Consider the following 20735-nt stretch of genomic DNA (forward strand, 5'->3'; position numbering starts at 1 on the left):
ATTGAAGAAAGCGAAAAAAGCGAAGAAAGCGAAGAAGAACCCACAACATCAAAACAAAAGAAAAAGGAGGTGAATTCCAGGAATAAAAAAGGTGAATATAATTTCACAGATGAAGAATAAATAAATAATAAACTAATAGTGTGCAAAGATGAAAATTGGAAATGTTTCTTTTGTTTACGAACATTTGGACGACAGCGCAATGTCTTATTGCACGAAGAAACACATTTTCGAAAATTATAATGTTCACGATGTAAGAAAAATTTTAAAAACAGAGAAGAATTACTAGAGCACGCTCCATATACATTTGATTGCGTATTTAAACCAAAATGCGAGATTTGTACAGCGATTTCGCATCGAAATTTAATCTAAGAAGACACCAAAAAATAACACATACTTAGTTTTATTTATACTTGTATTTACACAAATTGTTAATAAATATTGCACACAAATATAGTATTATTTAGAAATAACAACTTGTATTATTTTATTTAGATATAACAACTTATATACACAAACAAAGAATGAATAATCTACATAAAAAATTTAGTTTTCCAGCCGAAAAACAAAATGCATATATTCATAGACGTTTTCATTTAATGAAGAAGAATTGTAGTGGAAGAAGAATTTTTAATCTCAAAAATTAGTCAAAGTTAGTCAGTCGTAATTAAGCTTGCATCATACAAGGTACAAAATAAAATTTTTATACAAAAATCAAAAAATCGTTTTTTATTAAAAATTGTCACTGGTAAAGTTTTTGTATACGAGTGTGAGTGTGGATATTAAATGCATATACCAACATTTAAATATTTGGGCCCTGAAACATCAACAGAAAAAATTACTCAAGCATTATTACCAGCCGACATTATTGCTTTAGAACATGATAAGGCTTATCTTCAAGCAAAAAATGCACGAGAAATTTATTTGGCTGATTGTTTTGCTATACTTCGTTTCATTTGGAATGGTTTTTGGGCGTTTATAGCTGCGATAATTTTAACAAATAAAGTGGTTCTAGAAGTAACTTTAAACAATATATTTTATCCTAGAAAATTATTTAATAAAATGGCTCTATTAAATTACTAGATTATTCTAATTTGTTTGTTTTGGTTATTTCTAATCGAAATGAGATTAATGAATTTTCAACATCCTACACAGATTCATCATTGTGTGAAGACTTCAACTTGGGACTCAATATTATGTTTATTAGAAGAAAAACATTTTTAAATAGAAAACAGAATTATATTATTTGTAAAAATTTTTAATAAAACATGCGAAATCAAATGGTAACTGTTGGCAACCCTGCCAAGGATGACAGATGACATATAAAGAAGAATTAACATTTTAGTTTTGTTCAGTTTTTTAACTTGTGAAATAATAATAACTAGGAGTTTTTTGTATAAATAAATATCGAAATTATACAGATATAACAGTAACATATAATTGTTTTTTAATATATCTAAAATATCATGTTGAAAATGATAAATATAACATCTTGCTTGTAATGCTGCTTCACTTTCTATTGACGCATGTCCTCTTGCAAGTTGCAAAACATTGCTAGTTACAAAAACAGGAGTTCTTAATAATGGTTGCTGTTCAGAATATTTAGCATCAACAGTCATTTCAGCGCCACCAAATATACTCTTCATGTCTTCTAATAAAGTCGGATGCAAAAATGGTTCTTCGTACACAATTAATCTGGGAGTCCAGAAAACAACAAACTATAGCTCTGTCATCAACCGAAGCCGAGTATATGGCTATATCCGATGCTGCGCAAGAGGCAGTGTACCTAAGGCGATTTATAACAGAATTGCTTGGCGCACAAAAACCTGTGGTCACCTTCAACGACAACCAAGGTGCAGGCGAGCTTACCAGAAATCCCGTTTTTCATAATAGAACGAAGCACATAGACATGAGGCATTACTACGTAAGAGAACTGGTGAAACAGAACGAGATCGAGGTCAAGTACATTCCAACGCAGAAAATTATAGCTGACGTACTCACCAAGGGACTACCAAAACAGAAGCAATAAATAATTAAAAACTAACAAAAACTATATTGTAAAACGAGTGATTGTTGAAATTTTTGAAGCAAGTTTAATCGACATATTGTATGTGGTATTGTGGAGGATGCATGGGATTTGAGGGGAAGTGTTGTAATACCAAATACCCATGTGCACTTTACAACATCACTAGCACAACAATTACTCGTTACTGTGAATATGACAGCAGAGTAATATACATGCAGTCAGTGTAAAGTAGAACCTAGCAACAGAAAGACGCCGCCGAATATATAGTAACAATATATATAATAAATTCCAACATATATTTTGTATTTTATTTCTTATCATAATAATTATTGTAACCATATATCTATGTGAACTAAAATTTATTTCTTGATTATGTAAACATATGCTACATTAGCATATTTTAATGTATAAAATATTGTATTTTAAACAATTAAGTTCAGAATAAAGCTAACAATTGAAGCGAATGCTTCTAATAAAAATATTTTTTTATCTTAATAAGTCGAACGGACACTTAACTCGCGTAAGCCTACACTTGCACGAGCATCCACAAAAAGCTGACGCTTTAAATGAATGCACTTGTCCGGTGCAATATTAAAATAATTTTAAAAGTTATAGTTTAGTTTTTAAAGATAACTCAAGAAATAAAGTATTCATTGGGATAACCGAAAGATATAAAACAGTTGTATTTTTTTTTTGGTACTTTTAACAAAAGATCCCATAACTTATACAAAAAGTATAAAAGTTTGTATTTTTTTTTTAATTTAAGTTGAACCAATTGCAAATGGATCTTCTATAATGGAACCGAAGACGACGGACAATGAAATCATGGACCGTATGGATGTTACTAATGATGATAATAGCAATAATATTAGCAGAAACGTCCGTTCTGCTAGAGGTACTGCATCAAATTCAAGTGAGGGATCCATGGGAACTTGTGGAACAGTGCAATTATTTCAAGGCATACGCCACAATATGCATTCGAGTATTAGAACGTTTACAAAACAATATCGTCTCTGAATTCACAATACAAGTATTGATTACAAAGTGATTACCTCTTCTACTGAAAAGTTTAGCATCATTAGATATCCTTATCATGATTTACCGGTTCATATGTTGGGTTTCTGCTTATCTAAAGATGAAATATCTATGTTAATAGGTGCAACTACTGCACGTGTAAAAAACATAGGAGTAGAAATACATCATAAGACTGCTGTTTTAACTTTTGAGACACAAAGCAGTAATACAAATGTCGGAAATAATAATATTGGAGTATATTTGTGTCACTTAGCAGAGGATATTGGTTTAAAATGTTTTGGTCAAACTGCAGAAAATAATTCTATAGTTGAAAATATATTTTGGGGTAAACATGGAAGCAGATTAGAATCTACAGAATGGCGTGATGAATTAGGTAGTGAATATATAACAAAAAATTATGATCATAGATTTCAATATTATTCAAATACAACACCATCAGCTATGATAATACATCAGCTGATATATATAATAATAACATCTTTAATGCTCATGCTTTTGTTGCTCATCGTATCAATGTGAGCATGAATGAAGGTTTAATTTGTCAATATATGTATAAATCTGAGCATGGTTTAGTTAGTGGTAGATTTTTATCAGGCAAAAAACAAACTGTAGAAGTAGGTCAATATGTTAAGAAAAATATAAAACCATTGTTGCATAGTTTAGAATCTACAGATACAATTGGTTTAGTGAATAATGAACCTTCAGTATATATTGAAGAAAATAATAATCAACAAAATACTTTCATTGGTTTGCCATATAGAATAGGTTTGCCATATAGATGACCCATCATATAGCATGCATGTTATCGCACGCTCTCACTTTGTAGGGTTAAGTATAAACAAGAACACTAAATACAAGAGGACTTCTCAACTGAGCTTTTTAAAAATTTGTCTCCAAAAACATTAGACCCATCAAGAGGAACGCTTTGTGTTTGTTCTCTAGTTTAGCTTTTGCTTGTAAATTTGATATAAAATGTATACATTTTTAGCTGAAGAGAAAGAGTGCAATATTTGTTTACCTTTCATTTGTGTTTTGTTATATTTTCTTTTGGAGACATATTAACACAGTGCGTAGTCAGAATTCAGTTAGACATTTACATTGTTTTAAAATATACCCCTTGCATCAATATAAAAACCTTTGCTTCATTTTGATTAATTAAATTACTAATTAAAATATATATATGTATGTTTTAACATTGTAATTGTGTTTTGTGATAATTTATAATTATTTAAGCATTAAATTTGCAAATGTATATAAGAGGGAGTAGGAACCCTTTAATCATAAGCTACGCTCGCATCATATCTTACATTCCCAGCGTGCAAACAGACGAGTTTTGGACGATCGCTCGTCAACGCGATGAAGTTATAAATCTTCCACGCGATTGTTTTGGCGATTGTTATTTTTGGCCACCAACAAAATGCATACTGTTTATGACTCATTGAATTTTGTTTTGACGAAACGAACAGTGAAGAGATAAAGAAATAACACATCTGAGCGATTGTTGCTTAGTGTTCTCTGGAAGTGCGTAACATAAGTGCATAAATATACCCACTACTTCTGCTTGTTCAGCCACTACTAGTAAGTTTTTTTTGTAAAACTATCTAATTTAGTTCATTAAATGCGATATTATCTTTATTTATGCCAGTATTATAGTAAGCACAATACTTTTCTGATTTTTATTAGGTCTTCCAACTCCAAGCCTTTCGGATATACTACACGAAATAAGGGGGAGGGACAACAAGCAGCAAAAGCGGGATGAAAATATAATTAAAGTCGTAAAAACATTAACCGAGGAGGTTATTTCATTACGTCAGGAAGTACGTCTTCTTAAATTCAACACAAATTCTATAAATGAAGTGGAGTCAACCATTTTACCATCGCTACCTCTACATACTGTAGAGGCCTTAGAACAGTTTGATGCGAATTTGGTTGATGAAGACATAAACAAAGCTTTCGTAAGTTAGAATATAAATTATCAACTATATTTGTTTTAGAACTATTTTATATTTTCAGAAGCACTTCATTAACAGAGTGGGCGGTGACGAAATGGCCATATTTTTAAGGCAAAGCGTTAAGCGAGTCATATCTGATGAGTTCGCAATTAATTACACATGGAGAGGACCAAAGGAAAAGAATAGTATACAAACGTATACTTTAATAAAAATAATAAAAAGTAATTTCTTTAATAATTTAAATCTATTGCTAAATATGTTCTGATATATAACTTCCCATTCTGTAGATATCTGTCTCCTTAAATTTCCGCAAGTGAATGATATAAAAATGAACTCGGTGCTTCAACAACATTTTGTAGATGCAAAAGACCGGATTAAGAAGCGAAAACTGAAATCATAAGAGAGTGATTTGAATTAATTTATAAATAATTTATATTTACGATGGTTTTGGGGAGCAGAAAGCGATTCGTCTAAGCGATTCGCGGACGATGAACAACTCTCTCATACAAAAGTATCGCGGAAGCATCGTCTGCGTTTGAATTAAATACGCTTCCACCAGAAACAAAGCCCGCAAAAGCATCGCGGACGATTCTTCCGCGATTGAAAATGTACGCTGAGTTGATAGGAGTAAACGAAATTAAAAGTATTCAGCATGTAAAGGTAAACATAAACGTAACTTTGAATATGTATGCATGTCAAGCTGAAAAAACGATTCAAATATCGTTGCTTAAAATTTATGAACTCACATCACACTCTGTTCCCTGCCTCATCTATCGGTAACCGATTTTCAAGTTCATGTTACGTTCATGAAATTGGGCCAGAGAGTGATTTAATTTTTAATATTTTATTGTTTTGAATAGTTTTAATATTATATGATTTTGTGATGTTGGACACTTCAAATTCAAAAACTTTTGATTTAAAACATTTTAATTAAAATTTAATACATTTTAAATAAAGTGAGTTAGTTGTGGTATATACAAATTAATTTTCGGGTTCTTTATTTAGTGTTTTCAAAAAATATATTTTATTTTTTAATAAGTTTAACTACAATATTTTATTATTAATTAATATGATTAACTCGTAACTTTTATATTTTATATTTATTGAATATAATTTATATTTTAATATTTTTATTTTTACAGTAAGACCGACCAACGACTTGAACCTTTTCTAAAGACTGTTCTATTGAGGCTATTACTAACGACTTTATTACTTGAACCGTTTATGCTCAACCTTTGCTAACGACTGTTGCTTCCAAGTTTTTCCTTTGATGCCTGAAGTCGTTCATGAAAGTTTTTGGATTGGATTTGACCAATCAAATTATAGCTTCTAACATTCCTTAGAATGTTCTAGAAGCTTCTTATCTCCATCCTATAGGATTGGAGCTTCTATTTTCTAAAGCGCCTCGTAAGCGTCTTTAGCTTTGGCGTCAGTAGCCAGATGACGAGATTTATGTCCAATTGTATTTGGAGATCTCATCGATCAAGTATTTCAAATGATACATCAAATGATAAATGTTTATTTAATTATAAAAAAAAAAAAATTTAAATAATATATTTTGTATATAAAGAATAAAATTTTCATAGTAAAATTAAATGTTTTCTAGTAGTGATAGTGAAAACAGTGTTTGTTCATATCAATATTCGCCGCAATATGAGTATAATGAAAAAAGTGACAATGAGGGATCCAGTAATATCAGAATCAGAAAACGAATCTGTAATTCTGAACCGACAGCCCTTCATATTAAGCGATTCCGATACAATGATAGCAGATACTCAAGCAGTGGAAATGAGTATATTGAAGGAGAAGAAGAAAACGAAGAAGAGGAAATTAGCAATGGAAGCGGAACAGAAGAAAATTATAAATGTCGAGCAAGAAATGAAAGAAGCGAGTATGTTAATGGAGAATGCTACTCATATGTCGATGCTCTCACTACTATTGGTGATTTGGACGCCGGAATTTCTAATTCATTCGAATTCGATCTTAGATTGCTTGATTCCACTATCTCTAATGAAGAAGGAATACGAAGCCAAACGAGTTTTACATTTGTTGACGGACTCCCTACTGTTTGTACAAAAGCAGTTAATAAACCAGAAGAACGAATTAAGCAAGTGTTCGTTGAAGAATTTGGTAACAATTCTCTTAAACAGCGAGTGGTCCACGATGTATTTGGATGTAAACATAACGATGGAGACTTCAACATGGATTACGAACAGTTATGCAGAAAATTTTCAGGGGCCATCCTCATCATCGCACTTCACGACAACCACATCCACGTCATCCATGACTGTACATACTCCAATAATTCCTGTAGATGTGCCTTCTCAAAATTTATCCATAGACAGACCAATAGAAGATATTCTAGACGAGTCGTTCCAAGTTGGAAATTCACGATCCAACATTGGATCAATTTGTCAATCTATTTGCAGAAGGAAACCAGGAAGTACTTATACTATAACATCACCGGGAGAACGTGGTTTCCAAGTAGTGAAACTAGATGTGTACGATTTTTCGAAGATCTCCAAGAAGCCAAAAATGGAATGGTGGAAGGAAGCGAATTATCGTTCAACTTTTTTGATTCAATCTCCTGTGGACCCGAATCATCAATTGGTAATGAAACTTTTGCTGAATGTAACGAATCAACTCAACAAAATACCAGGTAAATAATAAAAATAATTAAACTAATATTAAATTAATAAAAATTTATTTTTTAATAGGAGTCAAAAAAGAAGAAAGGGAGACAAAATAATAGATTTTTTAAAGAGTCATCCAACAGCACCAATACATCACATTTTGAATACATCTGCGTGGCTAACATCAGAATTTAAATTTTGGGATATTAATTGTATACTGATTAAAAATTGTATTCGTATTATAAATAATTATATTAATAATTTAACTTTTCATGAAATTTATTTGTATCTAAAATCAGTAGAACCACAAAATTTAATTTTCAATGCACCTATTGGAAATTTATATAATTATTATTTTACTATTAATGAATCAATAGAGGTTCTTGATGAATTGTTAAAATTCCAATTTTATGATAATGATCATAAAATTTCAAAATTTTTAAATAATTTGTATAATATAATAGATAAAAATATTCCAAAAAAAAATACTATATTTATATTATCACCACCTAATGCTGGTAAAAATTTTTTTTTTGATACTTTTATTCACTATTGTTTAAATTTTGGTCAAGTTGGAAATTTTAATAGATATTGCTCATTTCCATTAATGGAATGTGTTGATAAACGAATAATTTTATGGAATGAACCATTATTAGAGCCTTCTGCTACTGAAACATTAAAAATGTTATTCGGAGGTGATACTGTAACTGCAAAAGTTAAGTATTGTAATGATGCTGTTATAATGAGAACACCTATTATAATTTTATCTAACAATGATGTTTTTCCAAATGATATAGCTTTTCGGTCTAGAATGTTTACCTATAAATGGAGATCATGTTTAAAATTAAAAGATTATAAAAAAAAACCACATCCTTTATCTTGTTATCATTTATTAAAAAAATATAATATTTTGCACAACATAGTTGCGTCTTAAAAGAAAACAAATTTGTTTTCTTTTGCAACTTTGTTGCCATAAGAAGTGCAGGCAGTAAGCCTGACTGAAATTGAATACACAAACGCGCGTAGGCGTTGTGAGATATCTTAATGCGCAATACATTGATGCGCATACTTAAGATACAAAAATTATGTAGAACGGCAAAGTGTCGTTATAGTAATGCAGGGTGTTAACATACATACATACATTCATACACATGTATATTAAAATATGTTTACTAAAAGAGCAAACCAACAACATCAACAACAAATATAAAATCGTATTTCCATTGTATACTTCTGCATCACCCAAATGACATTGAATAGCACTTGTTTTTGCGATTTTTTGCATTACTTTCCAGAGTCGAATAGTAAACATCAAACAACATTACCGTGAAATGTAATGTGTTTATACTGTTTCTTATGTTGGTTTGCTTTTTCGTGATTTTCCAACAGGTTCAATATCGCTGATATCCATGAGTTACGTCCCCCTCACATACACAGTACAGTATAATGGGCAACAATGTATAAATATCTAACAATGTATAAATATCCATAGTGGACAATAATTAATAAGTACCAATAATGTCAACATTGTAATGGACCTACCTCACTTACTTCTTAGCCACTTAACATTACTCATAGATAAAAATTGGTTGCACTTCATGCATACCGTACAAGAAGCATAAGCAAAGCGACATAAACGAAAGAGTTTCGTATTACCAACGAAAGTATTTCCACACGCTGTTCCAATATTTGACGATTGCTGAACACATGTTACAATATTTTCAATAGTAATATTTCCTATATTGCAAAAGACATGTGCAAGCAATATTGTCAATGCACTCTAATAATAACTTTGACGTTTGACCTAAATGAGCAAACAGTGTCGTCGCTATGCAATGCATTCTGCAAGGTCAGCAATCACTTTGATTGGCTGCGGTTATACTTTTCCAGGTTTTGTCTGGAATAAAGAGGCGGAGTCATGAGATCGCTATAATCTAGAAAAATGTATAAATACCCAAACTATTGTTCAATAAAATCCAGAATATACTTATGACTGCAGAAATATATGCGTTGTTGAATTTATTCTCACTCCTTCTGGCCAAGTAACACTGGCCTAGGTACCAGCGGTAACAAGCCGCTTGATAACTTGTTCTTGATTGCATCAGTAGATTTTTTTGATGCATGCTCGTATCAGGCAGGGATAATTACACGCACTCACAAGACAAGTATTACGTCTCATTTTACCTGACGATCCTGTCTACATCTGAACGGGCTAACACATTACATTGTGATCCAGCCATTACATTGATTGAATATTGCCCATACATCCATTCTTACATTACAACATAAACATCCTGTACCGCTGAATACAAAGTATCTTTTGATTCACCGCGCCACAGTGAAAAACAAACATAAACACAAAATGCAATAATTGCATTCCTTAACTTATTGCATTTTAAGCATAAATATAAGAATTGTATCATTGCACAATTGTATGAAATATAAACACAAGATCTGATGCTCTAAAGCTCTTTTTAGAAGATTTAGAAGTCAGTCTTGATCAAACTCACATTTATAACGCACATAATATTTTCCAATAATGGAACCATTTTCGACCATTTTAGCTATACAAAAAACATAAAAGTTTGAATTTTTTTTTTAATTTAAGTTGAACCAATTGCAAGTGGGTCTTCTATAATGGAACCGAAGACGAGGGACAATGAAAATATGGATCCTATGGATGTCACACATGATGATGATAGCAATAATATTAGTAGAAACGTCCGTTCTGTTAGAGGTACTGCATCAAATTCAAGTGAGGGATCCATGGGAACTCGTGGAACAGTGCAATTGTTTCAAGGCATACGTCACAATATACATTCGAGTATTAGAACGTTTACAAAACAATATCGTCTCAGAATTCACAATACAAGTATTGATTACAAAGTGGTTACCTCTTCTACTGAAAAGTTTATTACAGGCCACGGAGCAGAATAATTGGTATTCATATTTATAAATGCATAATTCCACACAAGGAATTTGACACCACACATATCGGCGGCACTTTGCCTTCGATATAACCATATGCTTGCCAGGCATTGACCGCATATACAACAACATCAACAGTAAGCGTACTCGATACAAGTGGAATCGAAGACGTTTACTTAGCAATAAATTATTAAATAGTAAAGTACTTACGCTGCGCCGTTTTGTACATAAATAAAAATACATTTTAATATAAACAATACTAAAATACATATATAATTGTTAAAAATATTTAGTAAATAAGAAAGTACATACGCTGCGTCGTTATGTACCTAGGTTAAGTCGAAAGTGAAAATCTAAATAAAAATGAGAACTAGAAGTGCACTCAATAGAAGCGCACTAGGTTCCGAACAGCAAAACTTTTTTTTGACTTTTAAATAAATAAAAACTAATGTTAGCAAAAGGATCGCTAAACAATATCGCGTTTAAATATCCTTTGCAAAACCAAACAACGGCACTTGGAAGCAAATATTACATGGCGACCGTGACTTTGTTGCAGGACTGTGATTATTTTTAAAAAAAAAAATATATATATATATAAAATATTAAAATAAAAATAACACATGTCCAATGCACCAGGGCCAAAACGTCTCACAATCGAGGAATATCGTGCCAGACAACAACGGCACCTAGAAGCGAAGCTTACAACTATACTGACAATACCCAAACCCAGAAAGAGGGGTGGCGTACTGGTGCAAGAGCGGAAGAAAATAGCAGCTCTGAAGGCTTCCTTGTATACAGAACCACCACCATCGTGGGAGATCGCAAGTAAAATATGGCAACAAATTGACGAAATTATACAAGCTAGGCACAGCAGACAGTTACAAAAACGAAGAGCTGTACAGGAGAAATAAGTATAATTCTTTTTTTTTATATTGTTTTTTTTTATAATTGTAATGGAGCTTGCTCTATCAAATTAAAGAGCAAACCAATAGAGGCACAACATGGCGTTAAGCCGTTGCCAAAACCCATAGGTAGGGATAATGTAAATCTTATCTTAATTTGATTATTTAAAATTGTTTTGATACATAAATAAAAAAAAAAATTTTTTAAAAAAAAAAAATGTTTTAAATTAAAAAATTATATATATATGTAAAACATATTTTGCATTAAAAATTATAATATATTATAAAGTATGTTTTGAATGAAAAAAAATTTTTTTTTAATTGTTTAATCACTACGGTATCTCTTTGATTTTTTTTCTTGTCTCTCTACTGTTGATATTTTTTTTTTCTGTTGTTTCTTATTTTATAATGGGGAGCCCTCAATCGAAAATAAATAAACCTGTAGCTAATGTAGTAAACGAAATAGAAGTTGATAGAAGAGAACCTTACGACCCAACAAAATTTTTCGTAATAATAATTATTTTGCTAACTGCAAACCTAGCTCTGAAATTGTACAAGGCTCATCGTAGATCCCTTAAGAAAAATTTCGTAAAAACTGCAAATATCGCTACTGTATTAGAAAAAATATAAATAGTTAGATATTCAAAAGTTAAATATTTCTTAGATTCCTCAAAACGAAAACTTTTAACTGCTTTGTATGTAGCAAAAGCTGCAAAACTAAACAGAAATTAGACAATCATTTGAAGAAACACAATAAAATAATTAACTATGCGAATGAAATAGTTAGAAAAATTTTTCATTAAATCAGTCAACAAAATTCTTTAACTCTTATGGATAAATGGTCTCAAATCAAAGAATTTCTAAGAATAGAAAAAGAAAATTTCAACAAGCCATACAAGTGTATAAACAAAAATACGTTTATCAGATCAGAAACTCTGAGAAAACACTTATTGACCTTAGTTAATAGTTTAGAGAATATCAGAACTATATACATAAACTATAGCCATAGATTAACAGAAAACCATAAAAAAATTGTTAACTCTGTATTTTGGGAAACCAGAGACAGGTTAATAAATATTTATTCTAAATATAAAATAGAGGAAAAAATTCCACATAACTTAGATGAACCAATACAGCTCGATGTACATAGACTGTTTGTCACAGAAGATAGTGACATATTAATACCAATTGAAGAAGCAAATAGCGAAATTGAAAATTTATCAGAAATAGAAAAATACCACGTTACAAATATGGCACAATCAGCTGACCAATTTATTAGTACAGCGTCACGACTCATTCCTGTCGCTATCGATGACTGTACTATTTCCACAACGGTATGTTTATTATATGTGTTTTGCAAAAATTACTAAAAATACTATTAATCAATCGATTTTAGGAGGTTGAAAGTTTCTTAAAAAATAGTCAAATTGGTCCACTTCTAAAACGATTTAAAAATGATTTAACCATCGATGATAAAAGTAGAAGACTTATGGTCGGAGCTTTGGCAGACTTCGTTACAAGTAAATTTGGACCCGAGCAAAATAGTTAAATTACGCATTGCAACGATTGCAACGGAGCTTATCCCATGTTTGCGAACCAATTCAAAGTATTGTGGAGCAGTAAGTATACAAAATATTGCAAAAGAAATTTGCTTTCTTTTATTTCAATTCACTTCATTTTTTTCCCTTTAGGAAATTTTTTTTTGATCCTGATAATAATACAGGTTACCTACAAAGCCAACTTAAAAACCGTAAGTTCAAAAGAAAGAAGTATGAAATAGAAGATTCAAAAGAACCGTGTGTTAGAAGCACCAAGTGTGATGATAGTGAATTGAAATTATCAGAAGAAAATTTGCTTTTTTTTAAGATTGTGGAAATTCCCTCAGAGAAAGAAAAATTGATTACCATATTAAAAAAAACAACACAGCAAAGAAAGAAGTTACTAGAGCAAAAAATTAATATAAAAAATATATTTCCATTCTACTTTTTGGATCCCGAACTGGTTAGTAAAGTAAATTTGAAAATGTGGAATGAAATTCTTATATGAGCTCACTTTCAGATTTTAATTGATTTTTGTATTCAGTTTCCACAAATCACCACTCAGTTTACAAAAGCTTAGCAAGAAATAGAAAAAAAAAGTGCTAACAGTCTTAGCATCAAAAGGGATACAAGACTGCTCTCTTGAAGGTATCTGGTCTTACCTACTTCCATTATTTTTTATAAATATAGAGCACTTTTTTTTCTAGAATGGAATGAAGATATAAAAATTTTTCTGGCTTTATTAAAACTGATACCATCTTCAACTGGCGCAAGAAATAAAGAAACTAGTGCTATTTCAAATCGAGGTATTTCAGCATTTATTCAATTTTTTGAAGAAAACACGTCACCAACGGAAATTGAACGATTAGTGCTAAATCCAGAACCGACGATTATTGCAAAAGAATCTACAAAATTGGTAATAACTCAATTTTTTATATGTTTAGACTGTAAGTTATTACCAATTCCAAGTCACTATAACTTTTGTCAAGTGTTTGACATATACTTTAAAATATTTAATGTATTTAATATAAGATACACTAAAAGTTTAAATCTTTTCCTTAAATTTTTTGAAAAATTTATTTATAAGTTTCCGAATTGTAAAGCACCTACTAGAGTGTTTGAAATTTGGTCAACAATTCAAAACGTACAAAATAGTGAAATTTATTAATTGTAATTATTTTGAGATGGAAAAAAAATACTTTTGTTTCGTTTGTAAGCGTAAGTTTAAAGAGCTAAATTTTATTATAAATCATTTATAAATTCTAAAAATTATAATAATGATTTTTGTGCTTTTGAAATACAAGAAACTAGTATAATTTCTGTAATAAAATTTAGTGATCTTTGTAAAAAAACTTCGTACAATTCCGTGAAAGCTTTAAATAGTATATTTATTTTGTCAAAAACATTAATTGAATAAACGATGAATAAAATATATTTTTAAACAAAAAATATTTTGTTGCTCTTATTTCATTTAAAGGGTTAATATAAGAATAAACCTTCAGTTTAAAATTAAGAGTAAAGAGTTTAAAGTTTATACTCTGAAGTTTTAAGTATAAACTTTTGAATTTAAAAACAAAAACCGATATGTTTTAATTTTAAACCTTAGAGCTTAAAGAGTGTGTCGAATTTTAGATTTTCGGTTTAAAATTTAAACCTTTAACGTCTTGCGCGAGGCATAAATGTCGAGCTCGCAAGTCTCGCTATGTGCACACTACCGTCCAAGTAAGTTCTAGAATAAAAGACATTAATAAAGTCAGTATCAACAATTTACTTGAATCGAACGGAGTTTTAACTAAAATACTAATAGACACTACAATAAGTATGCCAGCAATAATAAAAATTACAATAAAAATTGAACTTGCAATCAACAAAGTGAAAAACAATGCCATCAATTTGGTTGGCGTAATCATGCTTCAAAAAATTGCAGATATAAAATTAGTAAATGCAATCAGTGTGGAAAGATTGGATACTTGACCTTTCTAATTTATGCAATCAACTCGTTCTGGATGAAAAGTCACAATTTTGGTGTACCTGGTCTACACATATTGGTACACATAGTGAAAAATAAATGAAATAAATAAAGTGAAAATCCTAAGATTGATGACAAAAAGAAGGAAAGGTCATAAAATATAGATCAACTCAAGAATTGTATAAAGATTTCACTTTGCAATAGCTGTGATGTACATTATTTCAAGCTGAAATCAGATTAAAGTCGAATGCCAAACTGATATTCTGCACGTTATACACCTTCCTTTTGCTAAATAGTGAATATTCGTACCAAAATTGGTCGTATTGTAAATACTTGGGCCTTAAAAGCTGTCAGAAAGTTGTAGAGTCCTAGTCAAATTGGAAATGAACAAGTTCTTAAATTAATTTAACTTATTAAAGTAACTTTCTTGTATTATTAATTCTTTCACAATTATTAAAAATAGTATAGCTTTATACTATACTTTATTTATACTTTATACTATTTATAAAGTATACTTATATATGAAAAATAAGAATAAGTGTAAAATATGTTAAGTGATAGAGAAAGCATATCAGAATATATCACATTTGCAGTAATACAAAAAAAAATATATATATATTAAAAGAAGCAATACACATATCGATATAAACACGCTATAAAATGTTTATATATAATTTCTAAAAGGATATTCGGTGGAAATTTATAACTTATTATCTAAATTACCTTAAATATAAGGATCTTATAAGTTGATACGTTTCAATTGTCATCTAAATATAACTTTTTAAGTGTCTTCAGTATGTATTTTGCTGTGCTCCAGTATATCTGTATTTGGCATGGGTTCCAAATCAGTTTCTGATATAATTTCCGCTAACCATTGCTCGATTTGTACCGGATGAAATGTTTCTTCATCGCTATTTGCTTCCAGCACAATTCGTAGATTTTCAAAATTTTTCAAAACCAAACGCCTGCCAGGTTGTGTGCTTGTTGGACCGGTACTAGTGTTACATTTCGTTGTGGTAACACTTGTAGCATTCGAATTTGCATCCGATGTGGAGTCTGCTGCTGCTGATTGAACACTACGACTGGAACTAATTAAATATTGTGAATTGTCCACAACACGTTGCTTTGTTTTTTCCTTTAAACTGTTTTTGATTTCGTTGAGTAAGCGATTATAAAAATCGCATGTTACATCACGATTATCTACATCATCATCGTCATCATCATCAACGTGTGGAACAGCATTTGGATAAGAAGTTTTGGAATTTGTGTTTGCTTGTGATGTAACGTTGCTTATGAAACTACTAGTTGCATAACTATCTGTTAGATTTTGTTGTGATTTTTTCTGTTTTCTCGATTGTGAACGTGAGCTTGCATTACTGGAATAGTTTGAGTTCGAACCAGTTGTGGTGGTAGGTGTAGTATCACCAGTAGAACTAGTTTCCATATAGTTTGTTTTAGTTACAGAATTCGAAATACTTGATTGCTTAGAATTATTTGTACTATTAGTATTTTTCGAAAAATCTGTAGTAGTTACATTTTCTGCATCATTTTCATTATTCTGTGATGCTTCTTGCTGCAGAGGTATATCAGCGTTAACGGCATCCTCACTAGCACAATTAATAGTTAGATTGGATATATTGCGTAGATTTATTGTACCATTACAATTGTTAATAGTAATTTTTGGTTGGAAGCGACTTTTTTTGTATTTTTTGTCCAAGCTAGTTTGTGAAAATTTTGTATTTTCTGGTGATTCTCGTGCTAGACTTGACACAGCTTCAGCAATCGATGATTCCAGCTCATCGTTAAGTTCTTCTAAATTTAATGGTGGTACTGGTTGCTCACGTTTGTTTTTTGCTTTTCTTATCAGTTCTTTAGCTTCTGCTAATGTTATATTAATAATAGATTCATTCATGTTTTTGGCATTGTGCTCTATAAGTGATTTATTTTTGGAAAAATCAACAACTATTGAAGTTGGTTGTTCTTCATCTTCTAACACGACTGGTATATCATCAACATTACCATTCTGTTGTAAACATTTGTACATAGTTTCATGATCATTGGTGGGTGTTATATAGTCTTCTTGTTTAAGATATAAATCTTGTAGTGCAAGATTTACATTATCTAAATGAAACCGCCCAAAGGAACGTATCGCTGCTAGTAGTTCGTCTTCATTTTCCACAAGAAATAGGAAATCATTTTCATTAGTTGCAGTTTTTGCATCTAAAATATACGCAGCTGCAGCGCCATTTAAATTACTGCGCTCCATTTGCTGAGCAATGACGTCTAATTGACGCAACAACAATTTCTCTCGCATGTCCAGACATGCACGTATATCGGAAAATTTTTGTTGTACACATTGCTTTACCTAAGTTTTTAAAAAAATATATAACGCATTTAAAATATATGCATATAAATACATTTAAATTTACCTCTTCACACGCTTTTTTGGTAGTCATTATTTATGCAGAAGCTAAGAAATAATTTCACCACCGACGCGCAAAATGTAAAATTTACTAAATTTCTTGTCGTAATTCTTTCACGCGTTTAAACTACCTTCAGCCTATTCTTTTACACTATTTAAAACATTATTTTTTTATCTCTATATTATATACTTTACAAGAAAACAATTTGCAAAAACCGTACCACGCATAACTGTTTGGTCGATTCTACTAACTTTTCAGTTCGGCTCCTTCTGCTTCACCAAATGTCAAAAAAAACTAACATAAGGTGCCATGTTTGAATGTATTGTCAAATTTACAATGCCAGCTCTCCCTCCTCAAACATGCTGTGCAGTTTTATTTTATACTGCAACGTTTCAAAATATAATTCAAAATTACGTTTCTAACTTTCTAAGGCCGAGTGTGAGTTTGAGTAAATTGATGGTAAATTGAGGGAAATAGTAAATTATATCGGTATGGCAGCAAAAGTTGATATTTAAAATTAGGTGAATTAGCTAAAATCTTAAAAGATGTTTAATAAATAAATAAATAAATAATTTTAAAAACTTTTAACCAAAAATAATAAATAACTGCAATAAATAAATATTTACATAAGTGCAGTGCAAAAAATCTTTTAGAAATGTCAATTTACTTTACCTCAACTTACTCGAACTCACACAAGGCCTTAATATTGTTAATTGCAAAGTATGTGAAATAAAGAACGAAGAGTAAAATAGTAAACTTAATTTTTTATTTGAAAGATTGGTTAATAAATAAAACGAACTTTTATATACAACCTTTAATGGCAGTATATAAAATTTAAATAAAAAAATTAATAACATGTTTCCACTACTTACTTAGTAGGTGTAACTTACTAAATAAATTTCATTAACCATAATTAATAACAAAATTAGATCAAATATGGTGAATGCAAGATTGCACATGATCGAAATGATCTAAATTTGACTTATCTGACACAAGAAAGAAAATTTAAACATAAAGAAAAAATAAGCAAAACATAAACATAAATAAACAAAAGGTAAAAATATTTTAAGATATTTCTTTTTTATGAATAAGATACATAATTGATTTATAGAAATATTAAAATATGTTTATATATCAACTATATATTTGATATCATTATACAACGTCATATATTATTTAACAAAAAATTTCAGTTGGATATCAGGACAGGTAATGGATAAGTATGGGATAAGTATAAGTTTGTATTGTGCATTTATAATGTTTATAATGGAATAAAATAAAATATTATTAATTTTAGGAAAACATAAAAGAATTAGGTAAATGTGGACTGACGTCGGTTAGCAGTTATTTATAATGGCTACATAATGGAAGAAATACTTAGAAAAGAAAGAAAAACTGTTGATGAAAAGATGCTAGACTGAATGGATTAATCACTAATCAATCTTAAAGAAGATAGAAAGCGGATATCCGCACGAAAGGGTCGTAACGAACGTAGTGATTAATCAATATATATATATATATTTTTTAATTTTATAATTCTTTATTTATTATCAATATAGTTAGTTGCATTTTATTTTTATTTATAAATTATTAGTTATTAATAGTTGAAAATAAACTTACCCATAATTAAATAATTTGTAATTTTTTATAAATCGTTGCATGTTCTTTTCTAAATGCAACAACTGCTAAATTCATATTATGAAAGCTCAACGACTAGAACTTTTAGACGCATAAAAGATCTTTTCCATGCCTTAAGTAACTTACTAAGTAAGCAATGAAAACAAGGTATAAGTTTATTTGAAATGAGTTTTTATGAGTTATCGTTTATGTTTGATTGCAATTAAACAATTTAGAATTCAGCTGCTCTTTAGTTTAAAAAATGGTTTCTTTATTAATACTTTTAATACAATAGCAGTAAAACGACTTGACTCTCAATAGAAATCTGTATGGCTTTTAAAGCACGTTGACAGTGCTTAATTTAGGTCATTTGCTTAATAATACATCACACAAAAAAATTAAATATATAATTGATATTTTAAATTATTTATATACATTTTATATATAAATTACATTTTCAATTAAAACAAACAAAGATTTCATATAATACTTAGTCCCTCAATACCTTTGTTTACAGCTCAGCTGTTGTTTATTTACATCTTACATATAAAACACATGACACATATTTCAAATTTTGGCAATTTCCCTTGTGAAAAATTTATTTTTAAGTTTTGCATTTGAAATTTTTAGCCTTAAATGAACTAATTTGTTGATAATGAGCTCATTTATATGAAAGCTCTTTTTATGGTAAATTATCCACATTAGTAGCTATAATGAACAAAACTGCGTAAATGTTTGCAACTATAAAATTAGTTAAGTTTTATCATTTAGAAAGATTCTTGGTATTTTTGTTTAAAAGGTAAATTTTTGTTTGGATAACCAAATCTTAATTTGAATAATATTAATTGAGTTAGCTGCAGTGGGAACATGGTATTACTGTTGCACTATTATATTTTTTTTAATAAAACTTATTCAAATGATTTTAATAGGTGTATTCTCTTAAAACGAATGCTCCAATAGAACAGGTGTCACTTCAAAATTAACATGTAAAGTAATTTTTTTTTATAAAATTTGGGAAGACGACTGAAAAGTTAGTAATTCTGAAAAAGTCATTCGTTTATTACTTCATAAGATTTTTATAATTTCCGTGTTATGTTCACTAAAAATTGCGATATATATATAAATACAAAATACAATAGTTATAAAAAAGCAGAAAGTTATATGACAAATATGTTTCAAAATTTAAGTCGTTTGTATCATATGATTTGTAGACAAGACAACAAAAAGCATATGTCAAACAAAAGCATTCAACGTATTTTAGAAGTGCTGGTAATTTCTTTCAATCAGAGTTAATGATACTTTTTCCTGCTATTGTCATTCTGTCAAAAAATACTATCATTTCTGTTTCCTTCATTCATTGTGTGTGTTAATTAATAAAAGGAACTTATTATAATTATCGAACACTCTGCAGTTATATTTATCATTTTTCTGAAATAATAGGGCTCTTCCACGAGCTACTCGTAGTAAAACTCAAGCAAAACACAAGTGAAGTACAAACTGAGCGCATAACACAACACAGATTTTCATGGAACAGCTTTGTATAAAATCAGGTGAGAAGACCAGTGTCGCGCAAATAAACAATACAAAAATTTAAATTCAAACCAAAACAGCTGTTTCACACATTACACAAATTTTACTTGAAATAAAACGTACGAGTAAAGTCTGTGTAGCATTTTCAAATTTCGACAGGGATATTATGCGCTCTCAGATGCTCT

General features: G+C 29.9%; 3 protein-coding genes across 3 annotated transcripts; 2 read left to right on the top strand and 1 right to left on the bottom strand.

The window, feature by feature from the left end:
* Nucleotides 1–1669: 1669 nt before the first annotated feature.
* LOC119667624 lies at nt 1670–3040 on the top strand. The gene is made up of 2 exons (XM_038076928.1): nt 1670–1856; nt 2790–3040. Exons 1-2 carry the CDS (start codon nt 1670–1672, stop codon nt 3038–3040), a joined length of 438 nt encoding a protein of 145 aa, XP_037932856.1.
* A 71-nt stretch (nt 3041–3111) lies between these two features.
* On the top strand, nt 3112–3577 carry LOC119667626 (the record flags this gene model as incomplete). The annotated part of the gene is given in 1 exon segment (XM_038076929.1): nt 3112–3577. A coding segment is annotated over 1 exon segment (444 nt).
* Nucleotides 3578–15631: 12054 nt separating this feature from the next.
* Nucleotides 15632–17749, bottom strand: LOC119672584 (probable cyclin-dependent serine/threonine-protein kinase DDB_G0292550). Its single transcript, XM_038083677.1, has 2 exons — nt 17410–17749; nt 15632–17345 (listed from the first exon to the last, which is right to left on the bottom strand). The coding sequence occupies exons 1-2, from the start codon at nt 17434–17436 to the stop codon at nt 15762–15764; spliced, it is 1611 nt and encodes a 536-aa protein (XP_037939605.1). The 5' UTR covers nt 17437–17749; the 3' UTR covers nt 15632–15761.
* Nucleotides 17750–20735: the final 2986 nt, after the last annotated feature.

Source organism: Teleopsis dalmanni, chromosome 1 (assembly GCF_002237135.1).
Source record: "Teleopsis dalmanni isolate 2A chromosome 1, ASM223713v2, whole genome shotgun sequence".
NCBI lineage: Eukaryota > Metazoa > Arthropoda > Insecta > Diptera > Diopsidae > Teleopsis > Teleopsis dalmanni.

Bases quoted from the DNA above. Each gene is read 5' to 3' on its own strand.
- LOC119667624 (XM_038076928.1), top strand. From the start codon at position 1,670: ATGGTTCTTCGTACACAATTAATCTGGGAGTCCAGAAAACAACAAACT. The intron at 1,857-2,789 runs GCGAGCTTACCA...TTTTAATTTAAG, and splicing joins CAACGACAACCAAGGTGCAG to TTGAACCAATTGCAAATGGA.
- LOC119672584 (XM_038083677.1), bottom strand. From the start codon at position 17,436: ATGACTACCAAAAAAGCGTGTGAAGAG. The intron at 17,346-17,409 runs GTAAATTTAAAT...TTAAAAACTTAG, and splicing joins CCAAAAAAGCGTGTGAAGAG to GTAAAGCAATGTGTACAACA.